Below are 13,730 nucleotides of genomic sequence, written 5' to 3' on the forward strand. Positions count from 1 at the left end.
TGAATCGTATCGTCCGTGTTTTCTTTCAAGTTTCAATATATTGCCAGTTTGAGCCGTTTGAGGTAAAATTGTAAAAAAAATCTAATGGCGGCACCACATGCTTACGACCAACAAGAGATTTAATTCTCTGCAAAATTAAATTCTGTTACATCATTATAAAGTTCAATTTATAATACAATTATGCAAAACGGAGAAGCGAGCCGAGCGAAAGGGCTTCAAAGCGTCACTTGGTGAGCACTCAAATATTGATATATTACATGGTATAAGTCTCGCAAATTGCTATTGCTCTGGAAATATGTCTCATTAATATCGAAATAACGTCATTTTGACGTCATTTGACTATATTTATGTAAAACTCTTGTAAAAATATACCATCAGCTGACAGCTCGAAACTTCAGTCTCGTGGTAACGACACTAAAATGGCGGCCACGAGCATTAGCAATTTGCGGTACTTATATACCTGTGTACTGTAGATTTAAAACTTTTGCACTAGGGCTAGAATCAAGAGCCGTAAAACCAGTTAAAAAAAATTGATCAAAGAGTATTGAGAACAAGAAAGAGTATGTATAGTGCGACAAGCTTGACAAGGCTATCTTGACGCGTGGTGAAAATCGGAACTAACATTGCCGTCAAGCGTAGACTATTAAAAAAGCTAGACTAAAGTACATACTGTGTAACCGCATGTGAGATAGCGATTCCCAGATACCAACGTTGTTTACTTACAATATTATGTTAAACATATTGTAATAGTACAAGAAATACTCGTACCTACTTAACTACCTACCTTGTTTTGTATACCAACATAGTTATTTTATTGTTGTAATAATCAGTCCATTACTAATGTATGCAGCATGGCATGGTAATAGTACATTACTGCACGAGACCGGGAAGTAAGCTTTTTCTGGTCGAGTGTGAGTTAGACGGCCGAGCCTTGGCGAGGACGTCTATAACACGAGGCTAGAAAGGCACTCTCGGTCGAGACATGTGTAGTGCTTTTCTAAAAAATAAAACTAGTAATTTATTTAAAAAAGTTTATAATATGTAGTACTATGTATTTTGCTAATTCGGCCTCCTCTCTCCGGATACCCGTGCAGTGTTGTGAGCGCTGAAAACGCAATTCGGTACAGTTCCGAATTCAAACTATTTAAGCTAAAGAAAAATAGTTATTTGTTATGCAAGGCTGCAAACTTGTTATTTTGTCGCGAGAGTTTGTATTGAATTCTGAGCGTAGCGAGGAATTCAAAAGCTCGAGCGCAAATAAATTTCCAGCGTGCGAAACACACAACTTTTCATCTCACTACAGCGAGGAAAACGCTAGATGATTGATACAAGAGGCGCCAATACCGTGAAAGTTTCAATAAGAAGTTTTTATATTAATAGGCCACAAGGCAGGCAATGAAGGAGGTTCTAGTTCAAGAAGATTCTATAAATGAATAAAGTTGTTTTCGTGTGCGTTCAGTATTCAAATTTAAAATTCTTGCAACAAAAAAAAACATTTTCATTGTAATATATAATAAATATAATATAATAATAATAATAAATCAAACTTGTACAGTTTTTGGGCTGTAATTTTAAAATGCTTGAATATTTTTCTTGTTTTATAACTGTTTAATATTAACAAGGATATGTACTAGTAAGAAATAAAAAAAATCTGTTAAAATACATTGTACCGTTTTTTTTATTAATGTTTAAAGTGGCAAACACCCCTTTCCCAAGAAAAAAATAAAAAAATTAATAACTCGAAAACGATACACTTTTGCATAAGCACTTTAGGGGTCGTTTGATAGCTAATGTCCTGTACTATAACCTTTTAATGGGATCGTGTCCTATTTTCCTGTAACCCTATATAAATAAAAACAATTTTCTGTTTCTGTTCTTTTATTTAAAACCTTTTGAATTATAAAGAAAAAAAGTTAGGAAGACTCTGGGAAGACCCTATTAGTAGAGCTACTTGTTTGGTATTTGGCAGTACTGTCTTTCTGACGGTGTCACTTGTTATACCCTGAGGTTATACCATTATATGCATTATACCTAATGTAATAATGTAATAGCCACGCGCTTCAGAAACCGACAAACCCATCGGCAGCTTAGCAGCCTCCGCGATATGAATATGAGGTTCTTTTAAACAACAAGCGATTTGGAATAAGGATTCCTAAGATTATTCGGATTGAATCATTAAAAATAGTAAATTTTAAGACCAATAATCAAAAAAATTGTTTGGGTAGGTAGGTACGTATAGTGCATTCAAATTAAACTGACGTGTTTCCACTTGAGACCGTCATTAGCAATAACAATAGGATTACATTCGACTTGCGACGTAAACAATAGGGATAATAAGCCAAACACTCATAGAGCCCATTCATTTTTAAAGGAACGATTCAACCTCATAGTGTTGATACTTATGAATTCACCCGCCACGACTTAATCCTATTGTTATTGTTAATGACGGTCTCAAGTGGAAACACGCCAGTTTGTTTTGAATGCATTTATACCTACATACGTATTAACTACGTAAATCATTATATTTCGTAGAAAAAAAGCTTTGATAGATCTTAGGGCTTTGAACGAATGCACCCAATATTGATTGTGTTTATAATTTTTTTAGTTAATATAATAAATAATAAATAAACGCAAATGTGGAGTTGTGTTTCGTAGTAGGTAGTTCATTTATCATTATCTTATTTTTATATATTTTATATATCTTTAGAAGTTACAGGGGGGGGGGGGGGGGGCACGTTTTACCACTTTGGAAATGTCTCTCGCGCAAACTATTCTGTTTAGAAAAAATGGAAATTACTGGTGTGCGTGGGTACAGAAAAGTTTTTTGAGAAAAGTACAAAACCTGTTTATAATAACTGTAATAATTACTTATTGAAAACATAATATTCCGGCAAGTCCCTTTGATCCTGAGCCTTTACTTCCAATGTGAAACTTAATTCCTTGAAATGGTTCCTCTGAGGCCCCGGAAAGTTCGACATTTTCTTCGACAGGGGGGCATATACAATCTACCAAATCATTTTTTTTAAGTTGTGGTTTTACCTTCTCGTATTCAACTCTCTTGTATTTTTGTTCACAAGCTTCTGCGTAGAACTTTAATATTTCTTCAAAACCCATTTCGCGTTCAGGTGTTCTACGTGTCATTTTTAATTTGAAACCCGATACAGTTTGTGTTAAGTCTGATTTCATTTTTCTTATTTGTTCCTCGTCGATCCAGTCCTCTATATTAAATTGAAATTCGAGTTGGGGCTCTTCTGGACATTCGCATATTAGGTATTTTTTTTTTTTAGATTGTGTGTGCCCGTTTTCGATATTTGAATTTTCTTGACCCCATTTCAAGGAAGCACCATTTTTCTGAGATGGGTATCTATGTTTCCCATAATTTGAAGACGGACAGCAGCTTTTTCCTTTAATATTTTTTAACTTTTCGCTGCTATCATTCCATTTTGGGCGTACACAAGCACTGCAAGAGGTATCAGCTGAAATAAATTATTTAGGAGCGGGTAATTAAACTTAAAATTTTGTTTACAAGAGCATTATTCAATCTATGAAAAAAGTCGGTTCCAGTATTGAATTAAGATCATCTGTCTTTTTTTAGGTAGGTATGTAACCTGTGTGAAATGTTTTTAATTTACTAGTAGGTATACCTTGTAAAATCGCCTAGTAAGTACAATAATATACCTGCCAGATAGCAATCAGGGAGGGAAAACGCACACACCCGCAGCCCCCGCGATAACCCGATGTGGGCGTGCGGGGCCTCCCCCCCGTCTCTTACCCCGATTGCCATCTCAACCTGTTGCGGACCATACCTACTCTAAACTTTTTTATGTAGGTCAGACCATAAGTTAGTCCTGGGTCGTATTTCCCGTATCTACATCTTTCAATCGTCGCCAAACTGATGTCAGTTGTTACCAGCGCCTCCAGTAAAAAAGGACATAACTCGAGTTATGCCCCTTGTTTTTTATTGTAGGTACCATTGTGATCTACGTGATCTGTTACATTACATATCAAAGAGACATAACTTTAGCTAAACCTTAACCTAGGTACTTTTTCCAATTACATCAAAGGCATAAGTCGCTGCTTCAAAATACACATCGAACGTTATGAAAAAAAATTACACCTCTAAACTTAAAGGATGCTAGTTAATTTAAGTATAAAATACATAATAATTCATGTTGTTCCAAAAAGTTCTATCCATTACTTGGAAATAAAAGAAATTACTTAACTCTTTTTTTACTATGTATGCAAGAAAACAACTCCATTTATTGCGTTTGCTTCAGGTAGCGTAAGCGGTTCTTCTTGTGTTTGTACCTACCACCATTCGCAAAATAAAAATCCATTCGTAAGTGCTAGTTTTTAACAATATGCCCACATATACTAATTATCTAAACTAATAGATCACAAATTTCTCGTACCTGGGCATAATTTAATATAGAGTGCGACTACTATCACTTCATCATCATGATTAACCCATCGCCAGCTCACTATAGAGAACTCGTCTCAGAGTGAGAAGAGTTGGCCATAGTCTACAAGTGCGGATTGGCAGACTTCGCTCTCCTTTGAGAACATTATGGAAACTCTGTCATGTAGGTTTCCTCACGATATTTTCCTTCACCGTTAAAACAAGTGATACTTAAATACTTAAAAGTTAAAACGCACATAACTCCGAAAAGTTAGAGGTTCGTGGCTGGGATCGAACTCCCGACCTCCGATTAGGAGGTGGACGCCCTAACCACTAGGTTATCACAGTTTCTTTTTCTGCTGAAAGGGCCAATGGGTTAGATACATACAAACAGATCAGCTGATTGCCAATTATAAAACCAATTTAAGTCGTGAATCTTCATAGGAATAAAAGGGACCAAATCGTTAAACAATCTGATCAGTATAACTAACGTTGTTCCACTATTACTTCGTAAATAAAGGAACAACTCGAGAAAAACTTAAAAAATTCAGTAAGAGTGACTGGTTGTGAAAATATGAACCACCATAATATGAAAGGGCTATTTTTTGTCTACATATTTCATCCAAAAAAAGTTTTAAGTAATTTCATTTGCGAAATACTATAAAACATTCAGAGTTATGTTTTTGGCATCTTCTGAAAAGTGTTGATTTTGAGTTATGTCCTTTTTTACTGGAGGCACTGGTACATAGACCTCTCAGAAAGATTCTTCATTTTACCTGGCCTGTATGACTCCATTGACTTATTACAAGGATAATTGTATAAGGACACAGGGTTTTCTGTCGGACGATGAGATCCTGTACCGCATGGTGGTGTTTTACACAAGGGAATAGGAGTTGGATTCGTTGATACGCGGGACCGTGGCATAGAGCTTTTGTCATCCTTTACATTCCTATAAGCTTCATGACATACGCCTGAAAAATAGGACAGTATTTAGTATAATCTAAGATAAAGGTAACACTGAATTTGGCATTACTTCAGTCTATAACGTTGGTCACGATAGAATTACCTACCTACTTAATGTATCACTGCTATACCTACTTATAAATCAAAGTACCTAAGTAGGTACAGACACTTAGGCGGATTATTTTGTATGAATAACTTAACCTTCCTAAGAGTATCAGCTCCCATATATTTTGTAATATTTTAAAGGTAATGCCTACTTAGGACTACTACTCAGACTCAAAGGGTTTTTTCATGAAGACTAAAAGTATCTAAGGCGCTTTTGATTGACTAGGACACCACAGGCCACTGGATCAGTAGTTAAACAGATTCTACAGAGCAGAGAAGAAAGAGATAAGAAATTCAGGAACGAATTGTTTTTGGTTTTATTTTTATTAACTACATACTAACTGATGCTCGTTACTTTATCCGCGTGGTTAAGAGTTATAAACCCCGTGGGAACTCTTTTTCTCCGGATTTTCCGAGATAAAAAGTTGCGTATGTTACTTTCCAGGTCTTCAACTATACCCATGCAAAAAATCATGTCGACCCGTTGCTCTGTTGCGATGTCATTGAAGGACAAACCAACAAACAAACACACTTTCGCTTTTATAACATATGGGTAACTAGCTTATGCTCGCGACTTCGCCCGCGTGGACTACTTAAATTTCAAGCCCTATTTCAGGCCCTTAGAAGTTGAATTTTCAAAAATCCTTTCTTAGCGGATGCCTACGTCATAATAGCTATCTGCATGCCAAACAGCCCGACCCGTCCAGTAGTTTGAGCTGTGCGTTGATAGATCAGTCAGTCAGTCAGGCACCTTTTCCTTTTATATATTTAGATGATGTACCTACCTTGCGCCACAGCTTCCTTTAGCATTATTGGTGCTGCCAGTTCAGAAACAATGTTTTCTAATCGTTTTCCCTTAACACTAGAGCTTGATGGTAGTCTATTTGCTTCTGAAGTTACGCAACAACATGGTCTATCCTCAGTAGTATCATTACTAAACATTCGTTGCGTTTTTTCTGCCTTTTGTCGAACACAACAAGGTGTATTGTGTTTTTCATTTACGAAAAGATTGTCATTACTGTCAGTTTCTATTAACATCATTTTATTATCTTTCAAATGTTTGCCTTTAGTAACCAGTTTAAAACCTTTATTTTGGTCTATACCTGTAAAATTGCAAGTATAATTTATATAAACATTAAAAGGAATTAAGATAAAAAATCATTAAGAGTACCTTTTCCTAGGCTTTTTCTGTCTACGACAAACAGGGCGATTCAATATTTTTTTTAAATGTTGACGTAGGAAAACGAATTGGACTGGAAAGAGGTTCATTTTCACATAACAAAACTTTAATTTCAAGTTGCTGTATTTATAGGATATCCCTACCTACCTACTTACTTTTTAAAATTATTAACAGGCCCTACAAATACGTATCTTGGGTAAACATAGGAGCAGTGCGATCAATTCAATAGGCATATTATCATCTATCTATACTTACAATATCATCATCACCGCATTCTAATACTTACTATGTAGTTCAGGCGTAGTGCGTTTCCAGTTGAAACAATTTTCTGAAACTTGCATAAAAATTGTTGATTCAATCTTGTCAAATGAGTCACTGTAATTTGCATCATATTCACCTGATGAGGTTGGCATGATAATAATTAGAGAAGATGAGCCATCGGATATACTTTTTGACAACACTCTGCTGACCGTAGAGCTATTATTCATACTCGTATATATATATTTTGTTAACGGCTCTTGGTTTCTTTGATCTTGCAAATGTTTCAATTGATAATATGATTCCGATAGTATAGCTTTTAATAATAAAATTTTACGATCGAAAAAGTTTCCAGAATCGATTGACACTAATTTGGAAGACCAGTATGTACTCGTCAAGTCAACATCCGTAATGTTTAAAGAAGGACCACTATAAAGTAAGAAAATATATTATTAATAGAAAATTATACTCATAAATGATCGAAAAAAGTGAAACTTAAGAATTACATACCTTGTATATAAGTTGCTGCAACAATTTTCATTTATACCGTATATTTCATCGTATTTTAAGGTTAGGTAATCTGTTTGTATGCACGAACACGAAGATGTTTCCTTAAGAGAAACAGATATTACACTGTAAGATTCAGATGCTGTTGTGGAACTCAAAGATGAATCTGTTTCTAATGCATAAAAAGATCCCAAACTAGAACTGGTCGATGATCCGTAAAATGTTTCTTTAATTTCATTTTCCAAAAAATGCAGGTTTTTATAGTAACTATTAAATGACTTTATGTAAATTACTGTGTCATCCTTGTGAAAATCACTAACAAAATTTGTGGAGGCATTTGTAATAGGGCTTGTATCATTTAAAGCTATTTTTAAGCTGTTGTGAAATAAGCAATCATCGGTTTCATCATTTTGTTCAATTATTGTGCTTGGCGTCAAACCTATGAGATCTGGACATGTTTCACTCTTTCTTATTGTTCTTTTTATATTTGGTAACTCTCTTGAAGGAAATGATGGTATTCCTGTTACTCTTCCAATCGTAACATTAATGCCTTCATTATCAGTAAAAACACCTCCTTTTACTCTAGGAATGCATTCTTCTGGACAAGGGCACAATGATGATATATCAGGGGAAGTAACTCTTATTTTAACATAGCTGTGCTTGAATCTTATTTTCTTTTTGTCACATCCACATCCCCTGTCACACGTTGTAGTTTTAGTAATATCTTCGAACTCTTCGATAACACCAACTTTTGATTTTGATATTCCTATACGTTTGGCACTTTTACTTGCTGCTTCAACTCCATGTTTCTTTGATATTTTTTTAATTTTTCCTCTTGCTTCTTTTGGTGTGGATTCCTTTATTTCAGCGGATAACTTACCTTCTAATGGCGTTATAAGACCTGCAGCCTTAGACATGTCGTATTTGCCTTTAGCAGATGGTGTTTTAGGTTTAGAAGGAAGACCAACTTCAGCTCGAATTCGATCCATAAGCTTTTTTTCAGATGCAGTTTTCGCCTCCGGCAGTGGCATACCTTGAATTGCTAAACCTTTTACTATCTTTTCTTTTTGCTCCTTAGATTTACCTTCAAGAGGAGTTAATATTCCAGCTGCTTTGGCTTTGCGTATTTTTTCTGATGGAACTTTATGAGATTTAATGGCTATTTTTCCAATGTGTTCTCGTTCTGATTCTGGTGTAAGTAAACCACAAATACATTCATCACTAGGTCCTTTCTTTTCTTTCATTATCTTAGCAGTTTTGATATCTAATTTTTTTAACCTTTCCGGAGGTAAAGCTACATGCTTGGGTTTTGTTTCGGATAAAACTTTAGTAGTTGGTCTTACTTTTGCTATTAGTGCTTTTTCGGAAGAAGTTCGCCCTCTAGGCAACGGTAATCCCAATTTTGTCTGACCTCGCAGAATTTCCTCTTTCTTTGCAGCTGACTTACCTTCAAGAGGAGTTATCAGACCAGCAGCTATAGCCTTGTTATATTTTTCTTTCGCAGATGGTGTTTTCGGTTCAGGAGGAAGACCAACTTTAGCTCGAACTCGATCCATAAGTTTTTGATCAGAAACAGTTTGCGCTTCTGGGAGTGGTATGCTTTGCATTGCTAAACCGTTTAATATCCTCTCCTTTTCTTCCTTAGTTTTACCTTGAAGAGGGGTTAATAGTCCAGCTGCTTTAGCTTTGCTTAATTTTTCTGATGGCACACGTACAAATTTATCTGGCTTAGTCGTTTCTTTAACTTTAGCTATCAGAGCTTTCTCAGAAGGAGTTCGACCTTCGGGTAACGGTAAGCCCATGCTAGCTTGATACCGTAGAATCTTTTCTTTTTTACCAGTTGACTTACCTTCTAGTGGTGTTATCAGGCCAGCAGTCGTGGCCCTCTCATATTTTTGTTTTGCAGATGCTGTTTTTGGTACAGGAGGAAGACCGACTTCAGCTCGAACGCGGTCCATAAGTTTTTTGTCAGAAGCAGTTTGCGCCTCTGGTAGCGGTATACCTTGCAATGCTAAACCTTTCAATATCTTCTCTTTTTGTTCCTTAGATTTACCTTGAAGAGGGGTTAATAATCCAGTTGCTTTAGCTTTGACCAATTTTTCTGATGGTACACGTTGAAATTTGTCTTGCTTAGTTGTTTCTTGAACTTTAGCTATCAAAGCTTTCTCAGACGAAGTTCGGCCTTCGGGTAACGGTATGCCCATTTTGGCCTGGTCGCGTAGAATCTTTTCTTTTTTACCGGTCGACTTACCCTCTAATGGAGTTATGAGACCAGCAGCCATAGCTTTGTCAAATTTCTTCTTAGCAGATGGTGTTCTTGGTTCGAGAGGAAGACCAACATTAACTCGGATCCGATCCATAAGCTTTTGTTCAGAAGCAGATTGAGCCTTTGGTAATGGTATACCTTGCATTGCTAAACCTTTTAAGATCTTTTCTTTTTGGTCCTTAGATTTACCTCGAAGAGGGGTCAATGTTCCAGCTGCTTTGGCTTTGCGCATTTTTTCGGATGGAGCTTTATAAGATTTAATGGCTGTTATTCTAGAGCGCTCTCGTTCAGATTTTGGTGTAAGTAAATCACAAATACATTCATCGCTTGGTCTTTTCTTTTCTTTCATTATCTTCGCAGTTTTGATATCTAATTTTTTAATTTTTTCTGGTGGTAAAGCCGGTCTCCTGGGTGGCATTTTAGCCAAAGATTTAGTAGTTGCTTTGACTTTTGCTATTAAAGCTTTTTCAGAAGAAGTTCGACCTTCAGGCAGTGGCAATCCCAATTTAGCTTGACCTTGCAGTATTTCTTCTTTCTTAGCAGCTGATTTACCCTCGAGTGGGGTTATTAGACCAGTAGCCATAGCCCTGTCATATTTTTCTTTAGCAGTTGGTGTTTCCGGTTCAGGGGGAAGGCCTACATCAACTCGAATTCGGTCCAGAAGCTTTTTTTCAGAAGCATTTTGTGCTTCTGGTAATGGTATACCTTGCATTGCTAAACCTTTTAAAATATTTTCCTTCTGGTCCTTAGATTTACCTTGAAGAGGAGTTAATAGTCCAGCTTCTTTGGCTTTGCGAAGTTTTTCTGACGGTACACGTATTAACTTTACTGGTGGAGCTGTTTCTTTAACTTTAGCTATGAGAAATTTCTCAGATGGAGTACGGCCTTCGGGTAGTGGTAAGCCCATTTTGGCTTGTTCTCGAAGAATCTTTTCTTTCTTACCACTTGACTTACCCTCCAGTGGGGTTATGAAACCAGTAGCCATAGCTCTATCGTATTTCTCTTTATCAGATGGTGTTTTTGGTTCAGGAGGACGACCAATTTCAGCTCGAACTTGGTTCATAAGCCTTTTATCAGAATCAGTTTTTGCATCTGGAAGTGGAATGCCCTGCATTGCTAAACCTTTCAATATCTTTTCCTTTTGTTTTTTAGACTTACCTTCAAGGGGTGTTAAAAGACCAGCTGATTTGGCTTGGCGCAATTTTGCTGATGACACTCGTTTCTTAGGAATTGTTTTTGCTTTGACTTTTTCTATTAAATCTTTTTCAGAAGATGTTCTCCCTTCAGGGAGTGGTATGCCTAGTTCAGCTTGTTTTGTCAATTGTTTTTCCTTTTCAGCGGTAGTCTTGCCTTCTAAAGGTTTAATTAAACCAGCTTTATATGCTTCGCTCATTTTTTTCTTGTCGACTGTAGTTATTGGTACTTGTGGGAGCCCTAGTTCAGTATGAACTTTTTTGATTAAATCCTTTTCAGACTTAGTTTTACCTTCTGACAGAGGAACGCCAGCCATGGCCATCTCTTTAATTTTTTTTTCCTTTTCTGCCGGACTTTTTCCTTCAAGATCCATTGCAAGACTAGCTTTGGATTTTAATATTAGTTTTTTTGAAAGTTTTGCTTCTGATTTTCTTAACTCTCCAAGTCTTCTTTCCTCTCGAGATAAATGACCGCAAAGGATACAGTTACAATTGTCACAATTTTTTTTTTTGTAACAATCATATAAACTTTTCATTACTTCAAACATTGCATCTGAATTACATGAGCAGCAACAGCTTTCTTCTTTCGTATTAAGTTGGCAACGGTATACTATAAACCTTAATTTAGAACTGGGAATTGTATCAATAATATGAAAATATTTCCAGTTGGGACAACCCGAAATAGGGTTCACAATAAAATTCGAATTGATGATAGGATTTACTGTTATGTTTTGATGACAACTTTTTGACCCAAAATTAAAATTAAGTTTATTTTCACATTTATTTATATTAAATGAAGGGGCACTATACAAGTTTTCTGTAATCCATAAATTATTTTTTAATTCGTTGCTTTTATGAACATCTGTGAATAATATCCCACGTGATTTCGTATAACTGTATATTTTTGAGTATTGGTATATAAATGACCGTTTTTTATGTAAAACATCGTTATCACATCTCTTACTGTAAGCGTCGTTCAGTTTATCATGACATGAGTCTGTTGTATGGAAATAAATAGTTGACTCCTTTCTATTTCGTGTGAGGTCACTTTTATATCTCACATTTTTCGTAACCGTGGCTCCACATACATTGTAGCCATTTTTACAATTCCAAAATGTAGGTGTAAGGTAAAATGAAGTACTGCCCTCTGCCATAATGCGTTTTTAACAATTCATTTAGGTAGTTAGTTTCTTTACGTATACACAAGTAACTGTCCAAGGTAATCTCCTACCTAAAATTATTGAATAAAATTTAATATAACTACCTACTTAACTACCTAAGTTTTAGATACCTATTATAATGAAATGCAGGCGGGTCGGGTCACCTGAAGTAATCAGTCTGTTTAACGGTTGAACGGTTTGTATCGAAAATTTAAAACATTTAATTTAACCTACAGACGTAGTAAACGTGGATCTAAGCTACTACTACTAACTACTCGGTATCAAAATGGTAATTTTGCGCGGACGAGGCGCAGGCAACTGCTAGTCAGGAATAAACTAATAGATAACATAAACTAATAATTATATTTATTGAATTAATATTTTAAGTTTTAACATAACATTTGTAAGGCGACGCGCGCGTAAGTCAGAAGGCAAAATCTTATTCTATTGTCTAGGCAGCGGCGGCGATAATTTTATTGGTATAAAATTATCGGAGAGCGTGATTTTTTTCTTGAATGTTATAAAAACGATGTCTAAGTACTTATTATAGATATAATAATGAAAGCGTACATGAAATCAGATTCCTGATCGAGATACTGGAGTAGTAGGTATCGTGAGCAAAGTGAGCTAAAATTCTTTAAGTTTTAAAACAAATGCTTATTCGAATAGATGGCGTTGTTAAAAACTATACTGCCATCACTCTTCACAAGAGAGTCATCATCGTCATCATCAAAGATCAACCCATCGCCCGCTCACTACAGAGCACGGTCTCCTCTCCTCGAGTGAGAAGGGTTTTCGCCATAGTGTACCACGCAGGCCAAGTGCAGATTGGCAGACTTCACACACCACGCTCGTACCGTTCCTGCACCGTGCCCTTCCCAGGTGGTCGCCTGTTCATGGACGGGCCGGCCCTGTACCTATGCCGGGGGGTGGTACTTATAGCGCGTGGGCAGTGAGTCGTAACTGACCGTCATGTCCAGGGCTTAGTTAAAAATACCAATAGCTCGTTCTGTAGCAGGAATCCTAGTGAATAGACCTAAGTAACTTCTGGATTATTCATAGTAAAATATAATTTACCTTTGACGGGGTTTGAACATGATCGATATAGTTCATCGATGATATAGGTATACCTACTTATTATAAATAGTATAATATGTTATATATTCATATTATAATTGTGCTGAAAAGTCTAGAGAATAATAATTAATATGGAAACGCTATAGGTACAGAAATAAGAAAGTAATAAAATAGTAAATTGCAACTAAAGATTTGTTTACATATTTTTTTTACAAATGTACCCGAGAGCCCGAGAGAATAGAAATCATATTTTTTTTCTAAAATTGATTTTAAGACACGGTAGTGATTATATACTTACTCTTTGTTTTAAGATTAGAGGTATAGTCCGTAAAAAATGACTTTCACATAAATCGCTTTCACGTGCCATTTTATCTCTATGGGTCATTTGTCAAAAGTAAGTACGGTTTACCCTTGTTCACCTTTAAAATAAGGACTAAAATCGTACTTTTGACATGACAACATGACAACTGACACATAAAGTTAAAATGGCACGTGAGAAATCATTTTGTATGCATTAATACTGATTTGAAAACAAGAAAAATTTTCATCTTACAAAATGACATTTGAAGATTCCGTAGCTTCCAAATATTAGTTCTGTGTTCTGTTCAAAGTATGTACTAGG

The 13,730-nt window shown here is 35.9% G+C and overlaps 1 protein-coding gene across 1 annotated transcript; it reads right to left on the reverse strand.

Annotated features, from left to right (window-relative positions):
- Window positions 1-2,557: 2,557 nt before the first annotated feature.
- On the reverse strand, window positions 2,558-11,970 carry LOC117995728 (uncharacterized). The gene is made up of 6 exons (XM_069508784.1): window positions 11,933-11,970; window positions 7,416-11,501; window positions 6,934-7,334; window positions 6,253-6,570; window positions 5,176-5,370; window positions 2,558-3,476 (listed from the first exon to the last, which is right to left on the reverse strand). Exons 1-6 carry the CDS (start codon window positions 11,968-11,970, stop codon window positions 2,869-2,871), a joined length of 5,646 nt encoding a protein of 1,881 aa, XP_069364885.1. The 3' UTR covers window positions 2,558-2,868.
- Window positions 11,971-13,730: the final 1,760 nt, after the last annotated feature.

This window comes from Maniola hyperantus, chromosome Z, assembly GCF_902806685.2.
Source record: "Maniola hyperantus chromosome Z, iAphHyp1.2, whole genome shotgun sequence".
Classification (NCBI taxonomy): Eukaryota; Metazoa; Arthropoda; class Insecta; order Lepidoptera; family Nymphalidae; genus Maniola; species Maniola hyperantus.

Excerpts from the sequence above, each read along its gene's own strand:
- LOC117995728 (XM_069508784.1), bottom strand. The coding sequence starts at position 11,970 with ATGGCTACAATGTATGTGGAGCCACGGTTACGAAAAAT. Across the intron at positions 5,371-6,252 it reads AAAGGAAGCTGTGGCGCAAG|GCGTATGTCATGAAGCTTAT; the intron begins GTAGGTACATCA and ends CCTATTTTTCAG. Across the intron at positions 3,477-5,175 it reads AATGGAGTCATACAGGCCAG|CTGATACCTCTTGCAGTGCT; the intron begins GTAAAATGAAGA and ends AATTTATTTCAG.